This window comes from Corylus avellana, chromosome 11 (genome assembly GCF_965113065.1).
Source record: "Corylus avellana chromosome 11, dhCorAvel1.hap1.2, whole genome shotgun sequence".
Classification (NCBI taxonomy): domain Eukaryota; kingdom Viridiplantae; phylum Streptophyta; class Magnoliopsida; order Fagales; family Betulaceae; genus Corylus; species Corylus avellana.
The window spans coordinates 449826-467221 of NC_142500.1; the positions used below are offsets into that span (position 1 = coordinate 449826).

The following is a 17396-nucleotide window of genomic DNA, read 5'->3' on the forward strand; positions in this document are numbered from 1 at the left end:
GCACATGGCTCATATCATCATTCATCACATACCACCCTTTTATCTCTCATTGAGTCATGTCCTTTTCCAGTGTTTACATGAATGAAATTACCTGCCCACGACTACTTGTTCTAGCGGTGATCCTTTTCTGATTAGGCAGAGCCGCAGGCAGAGTCTTTTATTTATTTGTAGGGTCAACCACCTGTCGCCAAGGCAAATAGCGGACCTACGTTAACGTTGTATGATGATGATCATGTCTGGTGTATTAATGGTATTTGGCGCCTCTATAGGCATTCTCACTTGTTTGGATTCTAAGCTCTAGGGACTGCCTCAAGAATTGCTGTTTCCATCTTTCTTGAGTTGCGTGCCAAAAAATCTATTGAGCTAGACCATTTATTTCCCTATTTTCAAATTTTGTTTGTTTTTTTTTTTTTTTTTTCACCGTAATATCTATATTGAGTGTGCCGTCTAAAAGACTTACATTAGTCGGTAACAGATTCTTAAGAGGAATAAAAATGTATAAAACGAATGAAGGACTTAGGACTTTACGTATTATAATAGACTCCTATTTATAGGAAATGTGGTGTAGTATTCTAGGCCACGTGGCATCGTCTGATCAGAAAACATCATGTTAGTACGGACGTTTTCGCTTGAGTATTTGATATCCTGACAGTACAGGCTGCCCTATCTGGGCATCCGATATCCTCAGTTCGAATTATCCTGCCTAAGCATTCCTCCTAACCCGTGGATACTAGTCCTCGCCAACCAATAGGCGCAACTCAATCCAAAGAATAAATAGGCTTCGTTGGTCAGGTGTGACCTAAACTGAAGCCTAACCTGACCAACGAAGCCTAAGTAAGTCCTTGGTAAATGGTACCACCATTAATAAAAATTTTACTTACCAAAAAAAAAAAAAGTATGGTATTTTGGCACATTTTTGAGTACATGTTCGTCGAGGGACACCAACACTCAAGTGGGACAACCAACAAAGCACTAAAACGTGCCGAACATATATGCTAATTAATCATTTGACTGGGACTGCTAACTTAATTTTGGACCCATTAACATGTGAAGCAAGAACTTTGATGCCTCTTCGTCAACCTTCACCAAAAGCCCTGCAAATCACATCTTGAACAGCTTATATATTCTACGTAGTTCTCCTTTAACCAATACATGCTATAGATATGGTCAATTTCCTGTGGAGAAATTATCCATATTCACTACATTGGCCCTTATTAATGTGCTTTTTAGTAAAATTGCTTTAGCTTTTTACACAATGATTTCTGTAACTTGCTTTAGCTATTTACACCTTCACAATGAATTTGCCAAACAAACCACTATCCTTGCTCATCAAGAATACTAGAACTTCAGCTATTATCACACTCTTGTGACTGCCAAAAAATTTCGAGGCAACAGATTTTCCAGTCCATACCGAGCTCCATTATCTCTTATATAAGGCCAGGAATGATTGGGGTTTTCATGTACCACACCTAAACAGAGACTTGTATAAAATTACCATGAATTAAATCCCTCCATCACATAACGGTCGATATTTTACGAAAATAAGTAACACAGTAAAAGTTGTTAGGTAAAAGTTTATATTTAGTGACTAATATGTTAAGTGTCACGTAAAAGTAATTATTGCAATGTGAAATTATGAATCACACAAACCCCATAGATAGTAACATTTTTATTAGCATAAAGAAAATATATGGTAATATTTGTTCTCTCCCCTGCCTCTCTCAGAACAATCACATATTACATATATATATATATAGCCTGAGAGAGAGAGAGAGAGAGAGAGTTCAATGTTCTGCCATGACCAATGGCTATCACAGGCTCCGAGACTCACTCAACCAACACCAAAGCCCCTCCTTCAATGGAAGTCTTGTCGGTAAAATGTGACTCCTGCGGGTTCACGGAAGAGTGTACCCCTGCATACATTCTTCGCGTCCGGGACAGGTACCAAGGGCGATGGATATGTGGGCTTTGCGTTGAAGCCGTGAAAGACGAGGTGCTGAGATCAGACAGGCTCATCTCCACCGAGGAAGCGCTCAATCGCCACATCACTTTCTACAAGAAGTTCAGATCCTCGCGTTCGCTGAAAGAGGCAGAGCATGAGCACCCTATCTCTGCCATGGGCAGACTTCTCAGGCGAAGCTTGGACTGCCCAAGACCGCTCCGGTCCAGTTCCAGCACTGATTTGCATGTGGTTCAAAGGGTTCCTAGTTCGGGTCTGGTTCGGTCCGGAAGTTGTGTCCCTTCTCTTTCCCGTTGATGGGTTATTGTAATTTCACAGTTATAAGGTAAATATGAAGCAGAGGAACTCTGTTTTTTTTTCTTTGTTCTTTTTTTTTTCTTTCTCTCTAGTGGCTTTGTCAAAGTGGTATGTTTTAGAAAATGGATGCTGATTCTCATAAGATTTTCCTTTTTTATTGTCTTGACTTTTTCATTTTGTGTATATAATATATTTGACAGACCAGTGCTAAACCTATGAGTTTTGCTGTTCTTTTTCTCTTCCTTTTTCCTGTTCTCTCATACACTGTAGAAGATAGTGTAAGGAACACAATTGAATTGCCCTATTACCTTTTCAGATACAGTCTTTTAGGCTCTTCCATAAACAGGAGCTTCTAGTTTTTTTGGCTATAAAATCCTTGTGGGAGAAAATAGTGGGGTTCGCTTTTTGGTGGCCACTCAAAATACACCTCTGAGTTGATTTCTCATGTCTTGGCTGTATTTGTACGAGGAAAAAGTAAAAAAAGAATCTTACCGCATTCAATTTTTATGGGTTTTTGTGGTAATTCGCTGGTTCTGAGTCAATTTTCAGCGTGGCCAGTTGTGTGAAATGGTTTATATATGGAAGGTGCTCGCTCATACAAGGAAATTGTGCAGAATAAGGTAAATGCAAGCAAATTGTGACACAGAATGAAGTTGCAGAGAAAATTCCCAAAAACAGAGACGGCAGTGGGGCTACCACTTACCAGTGACTAGAGCAGTTCAAGCTCACATTAATTGTTTCAAGAAAAGGATTTTTGTCATAATATCTCATGCAATAAATTCTGGAACGCTCATTCAACTGCACATTCTTTAGCTAAAAAGGCAGTATTTTTTTTTTCTTTTTGAACTATTAACTTTTAAAAAAACAAACAAAGTTCCGCTCTTTAAAACTTTCCCTACTTTCTTATCATAATTTTTTTAATAATATTATATTTATTTTTTTATTTCATCACAAAAAATCAATAAATAAGTTTAGAAAATGCTACGGTTGTTAGCTAGATTTGGAGAGCAATTGCAGTAGACTCTTAAAAATTTGGCTAAAGAGTTACCTCAGCTATGGCCTATGGAATGCTCTTAAGCTCTCCTAGACAGAAGCTTCTTGACATGTCTAGTCTTTTCTCTCTTTTTTTTGTTTGATAGATGAGAATAAGAAATAGACAGAACAGAAAAACAAGGAAACCAAAGAGATAACAGTCATCAGGGGGGAGGGGGGATCCTTTCCACTATCTGGTAGAAGGTCCAATCAAGCAAAATAACAAAAGAGAATGCTTATAGCCTATAGGGTCCATTTGGCAAAGTTGTGAGCACAGTAGTTTAGACTTTATGTCTTTGACATGTTCTGGTTAAAATGTTCTTTGGCTAGTGTGAATTTGCAGATATATCAATGCTGACAAAGAAAAAGTGGGACATGTTTATTGATATGGAATCTATTCGGTTCGATTAGATCTAGGGTTTGTTGTCATGTTCTTATTGAGATCGGACACATTTGCATCGGCTTGGCCAATGCCAATTTATGTAGCAATGCAATTCCCCAAGAATTCTCTCACCCAGAGATTTCTCAAATCTTGTTGGTTAGAATAATTTTCACATTTTGAAAGGACTGACCCGGAAAGTACACCTAGCTTCCGTAAGCATGAAGAGTAGTAGGTCACTAGAGGATCAATGGCCCACAACCCAGTTGGATGTAAGAATCTGGGTGCACCCTCACCCAAATAACGTTTAAAAGACGATTCTCTAGGTGACATAACTTTTCATATACTAAAAACACTTTTAAAGATCTTTAATATAATTCCAAACCCGCCATAAGTGTTAGGTGTTTACCTAACCTATAGTAAGATCCTAATGGGTATCGCAGTCCACTACTAATAAAAACGAGCAATTTAAGCCAATGAGGGAGAGCTTTAAAAGGCATTGCCTACAGAGGAATCAAAAGGGTAATTAAAGGGTTTTCTTAGATATATTACTCCAGTGACCCCACGTTTTTACCATGAAGGGACAACACAAAAGACACATGTCAAGACAAGTTTCTTTCGTTGCTTCTCTCTTAAATCTGCGGTTGCTCCAAAGACATACCTCCTGGAAATCTACTACCCCATCGGCACAATTTTACCACATCCTACAATTTTTTAAACCAACTCTTCCCAAATCCCAAGGCAATTTTATTGCCTCAGGAATTCCAGAATGAGATTGTCCTTGTTGGGAAAAGTAGCAACAAACGTATACACCACAGATGCTTAATAAAAAAGTATGCCTTTTAACAAAAGGTAAAATTTTTTGCAGAAGCCTGTTTTTCTGTTCTGTTTTTTTTTTTTTTTCATCAGAAGCCTCTTAAGGTTGACTAGAGCTATCTTATCTGAGAGTGAACCAGGTGAGTAGCTATCGACCCATTTTCCAAATAGACCTCTGGAATTATTCTAAAACTGCTTTTATTTTTAGAACTAGAAATAAGACCAGTTCTTTATCAAACACCTAAAATCTCCTTTGTTTGTTCTTTTGTTTTTTTGGAACGCATTAAAAGTGGCAGGAGAGGCACGAGCTTGACAGCAGATTTTGTTGGATGTATCTGGAGCCTCCATGTGAAACGGAGATACCATGTCATGGCAGACAGCAATTGCAACTCACTGAGAACTGAGAAGCCTTCTAATTATCCAAAATTGATCCCCTGAGCCAACGGTAGTTCACTTCCATAATTGATTGTACTGCCAAGGACAAGAAAGAACAGTTAAGTCGTGAAAAATACAACATATCGATCAAAAGTTTCAGACACAAATCAAAGCAAATCAATAAGTTCAGTAAAATATTACCATGTTGAGCGTCGCATGTATTGCTTCCAGGAGTCGCTTCCTGCTTCACGACCGCCACCAGTTGCCTTTTCTCCACCAAAAGCACCACCAATCTCAGCTCCATTGGTAGGTATGTTCACATTTACTATTCCACAATCACTGCCGTGTGGCCTACATAATGCCCAAATGCATGAACGTATGATTACATACTACAAACAAGAGAGATAATCATAATATAGAACTATAACAGACTTTTACATTTCATAGAATTGTCTACTTTAACACTATTTAATGAGGTCATAGTAGCATTAAACTTTACGTCTCTAGTTTATGCTCAAGGGCATAACTATATAAATCTTTCAAACGCACTCCAAAGATCAAGTTCTAAGCACTCACCCAATCCATTTAAATATAACTTCAGGCTTGCGAGTGAATATTGAACTACTCAATCCTTGTGGTACAGAATTGTTCATTTCAATGGCTTCTTCTAGAGTCTGTGCAAGTTTTCCAATGCAAAATTGTAAGTTTGATCCAAGAAGAAATTCAAACAAAACCATTTATGCAAATGGATGCAATATCATGAATAAACTACCTTAAATTTCATAACATATAGAACTGGACCAAACAATTCTTCTTTCACTACAGAGGCACCTGGAGAGATCTCGACAATCGTTGGCTGTACAAAATTTCCATCTGACTCTATTACTGAACCACCTACCAGGATTTTTCCTCCCTGATTAAACAAATATCAAGTAGTTATGCAAACAATAAACACTAGAGTACATTCGATACTGCCAAAGAATTGGAGATACTAACAATAGTAGATTACAAGCAAAACAAGACATGCCTGAGATTTTATGCTTGAAATCCCTTTCTCAAAGTTGTCCCTGGAGGCCTGAGTATGTAATGGTCCAACGAGAGTTCCTTTCTCCAAAGGGTCCCCAATTTTGACTTGCTTGTAAACTACGATTAGTTGATCCAATACCTTTTGATATATGCTTTCATGCAGAAACTACACCAAGTAAACAAAGATATTGCTGTAAGACTTAACTTCTATGACCATGTTGGAACTATGTCATCAAAATCATAAATAGAAATATATTACCAGTCTACGGCACGTTGTGCAGCGCTGACCAGCTGTACCAACAGCTGCAAACAAAATAGAACGCACAGCCAGCCCGATATCGGCATCATCCATGACAATTATGGCATTGTTCCCACTTAATTCAAGCAAGCATTTCGCAAATCTTTCACTTACCGTTTGTTGGACCATCAAACCTACCTATACTTGGGAATGCAAGACAAACACTTCCGTAATGAAGATGAGGATGAGGGTAAACATTCTAACCTAAAAATTCATTTAAATGGATTACACAAAGCTCTTAAACAGATGGCAGACATAGTTTTCCCTTTCTTCCTGTGGGAGTTGAGAGACGGGGGAGGGCAGATGACTACATGGTCATTAAACTCGTATTTAATTGAAACTCATCAAAGATATGACTGCATATGCATAAAAAACATGTGTGCGTTTTTAGTAGACATCGGACTTTGCAAGGAATAGCTCTTTTACACCAAAAGTAATTTTTTTTATAAAAAAAAAAAAAAAAAAAAAAAAAAAAAAAAAAAAGAGAGAGAAGGCATTAGTAAATCATAAAGACATAAAGGTACGGCCCACTGAATATGTTTCCTGGTTCAAAATTTTTATATGCAAATTCATGTCAGCCTCATCTCACACAAAAATTCATGTTTTCACACTTCAAGAATGGAAGAACTTTGTATTTATATTTTTATATTTAATAAAAGCATGCATGATGCTAATGGCACATGCATATCACCAATCTACCTTTGAACTTCCAGTGAATGAGACCAGCGCTATGCGTGCATCTTTTGCTATTGCTTGACCAATTTCAGCACCTCCACAGAACGAGGTAAATATTGCACCAGGCAAGTTGTTCTTCTCAAAAACTTCTGCCACAAGCTTTGTTACAGCAATAGTTATCAATGGAGTTGTTGGAGCACCCTTCCTAAAGTGCATCACATGCCAAGTAGTTAGATTTGTAATCTATGCAAGTGAATATAGTAGAACATACTGTTGTACTCAATGGAAAGGATCTGATGATATTGGAAAGTGAACCTTTGAAAATAAGGTTACAACTACAGGGATGCTAGATATGTTGAGCAGAATTAAATGGCCATGGGCCCATGGCAATAAATAACTAGGATGGCTTAGGCTGAAGGGAGGAGGGGGGACTCCGAAGTTTATGGTGTCTTCAAGAACGAAGAAGAAAGAGAAAAACTCGACAATGGCAAATACTGGATATCATGTTAGAGTTATGATGCAGTGATCAGTAACTTGCAAAAGGTGAAATAGAATAAACTGAGATAAGTGCTATAAACATTTATCATATCAATTAAATTTCAAAAGGAAATGTCTAGGTATTAAAACAAAACATGTTTAAAAGAATAAGCGAACAGAATGTAAGAAAAGCCATGAAGTCAGGAGATGGACATGTAACTTACCACACAACACAGTTACCGCAGACTAAAGCAATGCAGGCATTCCATCCTAAAGCATCAGAGAAAGAAATCAATGTTTGAAAAGGCTGGAAGCAAACAAGTTTCATAACATAGGCACTTGAATACTAAATGTAGGACTGCAAAATGTCACATCCGAACAGTACATGAAGTTTTGCAATCACAGACAGTAAATTTCTAATCAATAAAAGATTTTTCCATCCACCCATCTAGACGTTGATCTAGTATTATATAGAGAGAACCTGAAATAGAATAACATGGAGTATTACCAGTTTGAATCGATTCAGTGTACTATGCAAACAAGCAAAAGAAGCAAACCAAACTCACACAAGAATAGCAAAATATGCAAGTTGTAAGATCTAGACAAAAATATAGTTTTGTTTGAGTGAAAGAGGTCAAGACAAACCTACCTAAGGAATAGCTAGATATGCAAACTTGTAAAATCAAGGGAAGGCTGCATTTTTGCATGAGTAACATAGGTCCAAATTATTTTTATTCATCAGAAATATAGCATATTATACTTAAAAGAATCTTATGAATGTAAACTTGTGGTAAAGTGCTCCTCATTAATATCTAACAAAGACAATTAGATCTAGCCAAGTGTGTTCACTCATGCTAAACTTCATGGTAGCATACACCTCTGAGGCATTGCACTAAATATCCACAAACAAAACCGATGATAATACTGGACCCTTAAATATGTTTCAGACAATTTAAATGCAATAGATCTAAATGATCCTTATCAGTTCATGAATCGACAAAATAAAGAGAACTTTCTCAGTGACCATGAGACAGAAAAAAGAACAAACCAAGAACAGCGCATGGAAAGTTGAAAGCAGTAATAACACCGACTATTCCCAGCGGATTCCACACCTGCACTTAGAGCATGCACACCACAATCGATGATAACATAGTCAAAGTAACATAATATTCAAAGTTAATAAAATTTAATCACAGTCCAATGTCTGATTCAGTACTGCACCTCAAGCATCATATGATCTGGTCCTGAAAAGAAGAAAGGCAGATATAAGTTAGCATCTTTGCAAGAAATTAGCTCAAGAGAGACAATGATACCAAAATAGAAACCAATCTTTAACTGCAGACTCTATTAAAGCAAACAGTAAAAACCAGAAACAAGTTAATTAACATTTTAAGCTCAGCAATTAAAAGTTTTCATATTAAGTTACAGCAAAGCTTCTGATAATTGATGGAGTTATTCAAATTATCAATCAGAGGACTATTAAAAAATAAGAGTTCACATTTATTGGAATGAAGGAGCATACGTTCTGAAGGTATGACAGATCCATTCAGCTGTCGGCTTAACCCAACAGCATAATCACACATATCAATAATTTCCTGCAAGGATAGAACTTTGGAGTTACTCAAAAAAGTTAACAATCACTAACATTTACTTCAAAGCTCAACTCGTGGAATGCCATATGACCAAGGCATGCCCAACAATAAGCAAATAAAAAATAAATAAATAAACGAAGAAAGGAACTCAAAATAATAGAAATACATAAATAGAAATGAAGAAGAATACAGATTCCAGATGTTTGGAATTGTGATTGAATTGATCCTAGTTACTCTTGATGGTGCATCTATCCATCCTAACCAATATATATAAGTCAGGTTGGAAAATTACAAACTGATTAGACATATACAGCATCTGATATTGGTCCACCTGGAAAGATCAATATTAAGAAAACCCTGTGCAACAACTAGCGGGTAAATATGTACTTCAGTAAACCACCTCATTGGAGGTTGCTGGGCATAGAACAACCAAAAAGAAGTGTAAGACATCATAATTTACAACTCCAGATTTATCAATTTAGTTGATAATATTATTTAGTCCTAACTCCTAAAAGCAGCTGAGGCCATCACCAAAAGGCCTGCTTAAGAGTGACATTTAAGGAAGATGCCTCAGGGCACAGCCCCAACCTTTGCTTCCTGCCCCTATAAAAATGGATTTTCTTGTTGCCCAACGAAATATTAAAGAGCGAATATATTTAGCCAATGAATAGTATAGTATCATACTTGAACTTCGCCAATTCCTTCAGGAAGAATCTTTCCCATCTCAAGCGACACAAGCCTACCCAGAAGCTCCAATTTGGCTCTTAGTGCGTCTCCTATCTGCCTTACTATTTCACCTCTCTTTGGTGCAGGAATCTGCAAAAATAATATATTAACTGTCAAATAAACTTCGGGCATCCTCACTGAATGCTGAAATTTGACGTGCTTCTATGATGTCGATAGCAAAGAACATGATCAACTGACACTCATCCATTTCTTGGCCGCTTCATTGCAAGCACGCATTCCCTCCTCATAATCTTGAATAGATGCCTCCGTGACTTTAGCAATTGTCTAGATCCAAAATGCACGAGAATCATAACGTAGTACAGAAAAAACTAATAACCCACAAATAATAAGCGAAAAAACTTTCTCATAGGATTATCAACTAATATTGAACCTTCCAAGAAAGAAAAAAAAAAAAAAAAGACATTGAGGTTGCGGATTTGATAATTAAGCTCAAATCCAATTGTTTTCTATTCGGTAATACAAATATCATAATTTCGTTCTCTCACTTAAAACTGTGAAAACTGAAAACAAAAACTTCAGATTAGACCAAAATTCCACTCAACCAGAATCCTATCCCCCATATAGTTTCACAATCAGAAACTATAACTTTCTACAATAACGCAAAACGAATACTTTCTCTAAAGATCTGACGCTCAGCTTCTACAATCAAACAATGAAAAAAAAAATTGAGTAAGCCAAAACTAAAAAACCTGATTGTTTGAAGGATTCACAGAGGAGACAACCGACCCAGTTGCTTTCCATGCACCACTTACGTACCCACCAAGATTCTCGGGTCCCAGACCGATCTCAGCCAGAAATTCATACTCTTTCTTTGCGAACCCCATCTCTGCAAGTATCAAAGCTCCAATTTTTCAGATTGGCAAAAACGAATTGCCTTGGCTGGCAACTGCCAAATAATTGCAACGTAAACGGATCAGTACCGTTTGTTCACTGCATACGTGTGGTAGTGGGTGCTTTTTAAGACGAAAGGAGTTGTCAAGTTACTAGAATACCTATCTCGTTTGAACGTGTTTTCCGATGATTGGAGTTGGTCAAATGATCCTGTGGTGTCGCCTTGTCAGATATTCTCTGATCCGCTGAGGTAGGAGAGACGTGTCAGTCTCTCCGCTTGCAAAAGTTCAGGGATTTGGCTTGCCTCCATCGTTTGATTGATGATGTTCAAATAGAGTTTTGATTTTTTTTTTTTTTTTTTTTGTTTTATATGTCTAGACAAGGTAATGCGGAGAGGAGATTCGAACTAGTGATATCCGCTTTATTATGTGTGGTCTATAATCGATTGAGTTACTCTTAGAGACAACTTTTTAAGTATTAAACGCACTTTTAAACATTTCAAACGCAGACTCAAATATGTCATAAACAAGACTTATGTTTCTTATTCGCTGATCCATTTCTCACTTATTTTATTTTTTAAAAAAAATCAACAATTAAATTTGTACGAGGCACATTGGTAATGGTGTAAATCCTACTGGTTTAATGATTAATTTTTTAAAAAATATATGAATGAAGATATACGGAAAAATGAAAAGAATAAACAAAATGGCATTTCTCTTTGATAATTGAAGATCAGTTTCAAATAAATGGTGAGAGATTGTGAGATGAAACTCAGCTTTATCAGTTATTTAATTTTTTTCCCAATTTTACAATCCTCACCGTTAATTTTTGTTAATAATTGGATGCAAGCAAATCCCACTTATCCTAACATGAGATAATAAAATTTCATTATAAATGTTATTATCAAGAAAAGAAGAAAAAAAGAAAGAAAGAAAAGTCAAGAGTAGATTATCATTGCCACGTCAGAAGAAGAAGATAATAGTAAAATAAAAATATTATTTTTAGTGCTACTTAAATAGTGTTGGGCCCATGGCCTCTCCATAATAGTTAAGTTCTACCGTTTGAGGCCCAAAAAAGACAAAACCCCGAGCATACTAGTGGGCTTGGTGTGGAGGTTCTGGGCTCAAGGATACTTTGTATCAATTGTACTCTTCTTCCAATCTACTCACAGTTTTCACAAAAGCATATTTTTATCCTTTTTTTTTTTTTTTTCCTTTTATATATATATATATATATATATATATATATATATATATATATTAACATCAGCTTTTATATTCGCAAAACCTTTGCAATAAAAACCTTACTTGCAATAATTTCGTAACTCTAACAAATTTTCTACTTGATCTCCTTAGCAATGTAGAACTTTGGTGGCGGAAGGTTTAAAATGCATATATGGTTTTCTATAAACGCTAGAAGAAACGAACAATAGAAAGCATAGGTATATGAAATGTCTCTCTTGGCTCACAAAATTATGGCCTCTAGGTCTACGAGAAATTGTGCACTATGGTGTTTATATAGACTAAGGGAAAATACTTGGTGTTTTAAGGCAATTAAAACACTAGAAAATGGTGTTTTCAAAAGCAGCTTTTAGAACTGTTCGGAAGTTGCTAGGGTTTCACAGATTTCTTCTAGTGGCTTTCAAACGAGTACTAACCGATCTTCTTTGCCTTTTTTCGATCTTCATCTCACTCAAACGCTTTTCCAACCAAGCTTATGGAGAGTAATATTGAATCTTTAATGAAACCTACTCGTTTGATTGAACATCGACCAACCTTCCAACCGAGCCTTTTGAGTAGACTTGATTTTAAACGCTAAACAACCTTTCTTGATCGAGTATTTGAAAGAGTCTCTCAACTTAATAGTTTTGGAACTCTCTTTAGTCACTTGTGCGAACCCACAACGAATGAGGTAGAAAAACAAGTGATTCGAAGGTTCTTCTCAAATCACTAGTTCAATTGAGCTAGTTTTAAAAAAGTAATTATAGAAGTTCATATTGTGTCGCTCAAAAAATGACGTGGTTCTTAAAATTATTATTAATTAAAATTGAATAATGATCAATTACAAACACAATAGTGATTTAAAAAGCCACGTAATTTTTATAAAAATATAAAAACAATACAAGAATGACTTATAGCATTACTCAATTTTGAAACTTTTTTCATTTCTTAAGCATCTCCATTCTTTTTATTGCTAAACGAATTTTCTTTTGTGTACACATGTAATACAATTCTTTTTGCAAACCCCAAGACTTCACCAAACTACTTTGAACGTTGGGTGATACCTTTCCGACCGGAAACAACCTGAAGGAAGTACAAGAAAAGATCAGAACCCCGACGAAGAAAGAAAGAGACACATCAGATAGCCCCCTCTGCCTTTGTGCTCCCCCGCGCCCACAAGCCTTGGCTAGATATCATCGTCGTACGTCTGAGGAAACTGCCTCGAAGCTGCTCGTCTTTTGTTCTTTACCCCCCTCCTCCTCGCCTACCTCTCGCGCTCTCAGGTAACACCAAGCATGCCTTGTTCTTTTGAGAGAAAGACAAAACCTTTGCAAAATTGGCTCCAATAATATCTCACCCCCATAATACATCTAATTCCGTTTCGAACCCCCAACGGAATTGTACTCTAAATTGCGCCGTATGTAGCAGCGTACGTAATTCCAGGTCTTTGCATGTTAATTGTTAATCTGTCCGATCAATTCCGACTAGGGTTTCATTTGAAACCCTAAACCCATTTTTCCCTTGGTTGCAAAGTGCTTGGATTTTGGTGATTAATTGATTCCACAAATTTAGAGTTTGAGGAGGAGGAGTAACATGATAGAACAACCGAAAGGGGTTTTGGGAGAGAAAAATTCCCGGTTTCGTGGCCTTTTCAATGGAATTTGTGCTCTGGTGTTGTTTTTCTTATTCTACAATCAGGATGGTTTTCGGAGAAATCCGTTTCTTGGGAAGTCGCCTTCAGCTCTAGCTCCTCAGTGGGGTCCGAAAGTTGGTGGTTTTGATGATCGCGGTGATCGGATTGAGGTTATTCGTCGGGTAATTGCTCAAGTTAATGTTAGTTCGTCGAATTATAGTAGCATTCATGTCGTTAATGGGTCTGATACAAATAATTTGACGGTCAAAGATCCGAAATTATGTCGTGGATTGTCCAAACACAAGGGCTACCGGAGCCAATGCGAGTTTTTGATTGCCCACCCGGAGTGTACGTCAGGTGGGTTTTTCAATTACATCGTGTTCTTTTATTGTGATTGTAAGAATGTTAGTGTTTTGGGGTATTTAATTTTGGGGATATGGTTGGCTGCTTTGTTCTATGTATTGGGTAATACTGCTGCGGACTACTTTTGTTGTTCTTTGGAGAAGCTTTCAAGTCTCTTGAAGTTGCCAGCCACTGTTGCTGGAGTTTCCTTGCTTCCTTTGGGGAATGGAGCTCCTGATGTGTTTGCAAGCATTGCTGCTTTTGTGGGTAAGGATGCGGGCGAAGTGGGTCTGAATAGTGTGCTGGGAGGAGCTGTCTTTGTCACTTGTATTGTTGTGGGGACTATATCTCTTTGCGTGGCAGAGAGTAGGGTTCAGATTGATAGGAAATGCTTTATCAGAGATGTATGTTTCTTCCTCTTCAGTGTCATGTCACTTGCCATCATATTGGCTGTTGGTAAGGTGACCGTTGCGGGTGCAATAGCCTTCGTTTCAATTTATTTGGTTTATGCATTTGCGGTTGCTGCAAATGAAATTCTGAGAAAACATGCTCGAAGGTTGAAGTTGGACGCTGTAACACCATTGCTTCCTGTTAGAGGAAGTATCTTTTCTCAGGGTAGTGAGGAGGATGATTCTATATATTCCACACTACTTGAGTCTGACACCAGCAGTGATGTGCCACACCTCCAAAGTAAGTTGCCTCAGTGGATGTGGGCATCAAATGTGCAAATCTATTCGAACCAGGGTGTGAAGGCTAGTTCAGAGAGTCCAAGGTCTTTGTGGGGTTGGAATGAAGAGGAGACATTGAACAGACAGTCTTCTTGCTCATGTTTTAAATTATTATCACTGCTGGAGATGCCATTGACTCTCCCAAGACGGCTTACAATACCAGTAGTTGAGGAGGAGCGGTGGTCGAAAGGGTATGCTATTGCAAGTGCTTCATTTGCTCCCATTCTTCTGGCATTTTTGTGGAACATTCAGGATGATGTGAGTTCTTTGAGTGGACAAATTGCATATTTTATTGGTATTGTTTTTGGTGGTATACTTGGTGTTCTTGCATATCTATACACAAGACCTGATCAGCCACCTCGCAAATTTGTATTGCCATGGGTTTTGGGGGGATTTTTTATGAGTATTATCTGGTTCTACATTGTTGCAAATGAGCTTGTTGCTTTGCTGGTGGCATTAGGCGTAATTTTGGGAATTAACCCATCAATCCTTGGAGTAACCGTATTGGCATGGGGAAATTCAATGGGTGATTTGATGTCGAATGTTCAACTGGCGATGAATGGTGGAGATGGAGTGCAGATTGCCATGTCAGGATGCTTTGCAGGACCTATGTTCAACACGCTTGCTGGTTTGGGGATCTCAATGCTGCTTGGAGCCTGGTCTAAGAGGCCTGAATCATACACAGTTCCCAGAGACAGTAGCCTGTTTCTTACTATGGGATTTCTAATGATGGGACTTGCTTGGTCACTTGTTGTGTTACCAAGGAATGATATGCGCCCTAACAAGGTGTTAGGAGTTGGCCTCATAGCAATCTATCTGATATTTCTCTCCTTTAGGTTGAGCACATCTATGGGTGTTGTGTCAGTAGAGCTGTTTGGCATTTGACAACTTGTGTATTTGTCACTAGCTTAGTGATATGATGATTTCTGATTATGAGAACACATTTCATTTTGATGGTGGTCAGTTCACACTCTTGCTTTATCTTGACAAGTTGGAATGACAGCGTCAATGCTGTAAGTTGTCTGACAGCAATATTTATTCATAATGAAATGAAGTAAATATCATCAATGATAAAAAATGTCATGTTAATCTGGAAGAGAATTATCCAATACTCTCTCAACTCTTGTACCTTTTACATTGTTTGATTTTTGGTTATACATATTTTTTTGTCATATTTTGCATCTTTATCTGGTGTTGGACATTGTGCTTTGCTTAGTGGTGTAGTTTAGTTAAATGTGATCGTTGCACTGCAAAATAGATGGTTTACATTTTTTATGTTTCTTTTACCTCGTAGCGTCAAACTCAAATATTTACAATAATCAATGCATCCTTTTGTACAAAGATTTTGGGGGAAACTACATTGACCTCCCTCTAACTACCGAGCAATTTGCAATGTCCTTTTAAACTTCTAAACTTTTAATTTGTGCAATGTCCCCCACAAACGTCTATTGGGGTTGCAATATCCCCTATTGCACAAAAAATGACAATTACTTATGATAAAAATTTTAGAAAAAAGGTGAAAAAGACAACCAAAAAAAAAAAAAAAACCCAAAAAATTAATAATCAGAAAATAGAAAAAGACAAACTTAGAAGAAAAAAATTTATTAATATATTCAATACTCTCAATATGACACTTCTGCGACTCAAATCCATGACCTTGGCTGTGATGCTATTTGTTGGATTGGACCTTTACCATCTTATCTGAAAATCAATTGGCTTCCGGTGAGGGAAGTCAAAGCCTGGTATAATATTCGAAATCGCATACCACAATGCATATTCTAAAAGCCGTCTACATGAGCAAAGCGACATTGTTGCATCTAAACAATTGCAAATTGTTTGGTAGTTAGAGGTTGTAAATGTACTTTTCATAAGAAGTTTTAATTCCAACATTAATTCCAACATTTTCACATAGCATTTATTTTTTTTAGGCTTTAGCTTCTTGCTCAGACACTTTTGGCTTGATTGTCAATGTATACTATGTTTTGTGGAGTATTTGAGCTAATGGTTTTAATTTTTTTGTATGAGATCTCATGCTATGCATAGTCTGTTCAGCCATATTGTCTCATACTTGATGGTTTTGACATCTCTCAGTTGCGACACCTGCATTATCTGACAAGAATGTAGAATGTCCATGTTAAATGTTGTATGTCTTTGTTTTAGACTAGATCTAGTGGTCTCCATTCATTTTATACCGAGATAGGATATTACTTATCAGTCAGCTTCATTAATATGTTCTTGGTCTCACAAGTAGTAACTAACCAATCTTATATGGACTTAATTTGATTGTGGTTAGAAGTTACATTTTTGGTTTTTTTTTTTTTTTAAAGAGAATATTAGTGTATTATACATTCATTACATATAGAATTACTTAGGATGTTCTTGTTGGCCATCATTCCCTTCTCTTCCTTCTTGTGCTTGTGCAATGGGAAGTTCATCTAATTCCTTGATTGGTAGTGGAGACATGATATACTTGGGATGATTACATAGATCAGACATCTGGGATGATGATGCGCATAAATTTCAAAGGTAATGTTTAGAATTTGAATATGAACTCACTCTATAAACCCTTAAAGACCTGGCGCAGTTTGTTTTCTCTCATAGGTAAAGGAACAGAATGCAAACAAACACTCAAAGCATCTTCATACTCGGGCTCTGAAGCTGGATTATATTTTGGTATCTTTATGTGATTTCATAGAAGTTGTTTCATCTTGCTTGATGCCTATGTGGAAAGCTTGATCCCTGCTAAAACTACTCAATTGCACTTTGCTTGCTTTTACTTTCAATTTAACTGCTCTAGTTCTTTGAACCCTTTTGGTTTTTTCTTTCTTTTTTGGTTTTGGGATAGACACCCCACGTTCTTTACAAAAGGAAAATCGATCCTCAATATTCTTTATACAATCTTAGTTGTCCGTACAAAAGAATATTGTATATTGTATATTGGAAATATTGTAATTCTCCAAAGTGCATT

General features: G+C 37.0%; 3 protein-coding genes across 3 annotated transcripts; 2 read left to right on the plus strand and 1 right to left on the minus strand.

Moving 5' to 3' along the window:
• The first annotated feature begins 1735 nt into the window (after nt 1-1735).
• Nucleotides 1736-3006, plus strand: LOC132166360 (uncharacterized). Its single transcript, XM_059577162.2, has one exon. The coding sequence runs from the start codon at nt 1805-1807 to the stop codon at nt 2255-2257; it is 453 nt and encodes a 150-aa protein (XP_059433145.1). The 5' UTR covers nt 1736-1804; the 3' UTR covers nt 2258-3006.
• A 1659-nt stretch (nt 3007-4665) lies between these two features.
• On the minus strand, nt 4666-10588 carry ALDH7B4 (aldehyde dehydrogenase 7B4). The gene is made up of 14 exons (XM_088511643.1): nt 10364-10588; nt 9852-9938; nt 9612-9743; nt 8858-8930; nt 8557-8579; nt 8384-8447; nt 7560-7605; nt 6883-7063; nt 6145-6321; nt 5887-6051; nt 5632-5772; nt 5436-5533; nt 5061-5210; nt 4666-4955 (listed from the first exon to the last, which is right to left on the minus strand). Exons 1-14 carry the CDS (start codon nt 10496-10498, stop codon nt 4901-4903), a joined length of 1527 nt encoding a protein of 508 aa, XP_088367769.1. The 5' UTR covers nt 10499-10588; the 3' UTR covers nt 4666-4900.
• Nucleotides 10589-12718: 2130 nt separating this feature from the next.
• CCX4 (cation calcium exchanger 4) lies at nt 12719-15583 on the plus strand. The gene has a single exon (XM_059577278.2). The coding sequence runs from the start codon at nt 13319-13321 to the stop codon at nt 15311-15313; it is 1995 nt and encodes a 664-aa protein (XP_059433261.2). The 5' UTR covers nt 12719-13318; the 3' UTR covers nt 15314-15583.
• The last annotated feature ends 1813 nt before the right edge of the window (nt 15584-17396 follow it).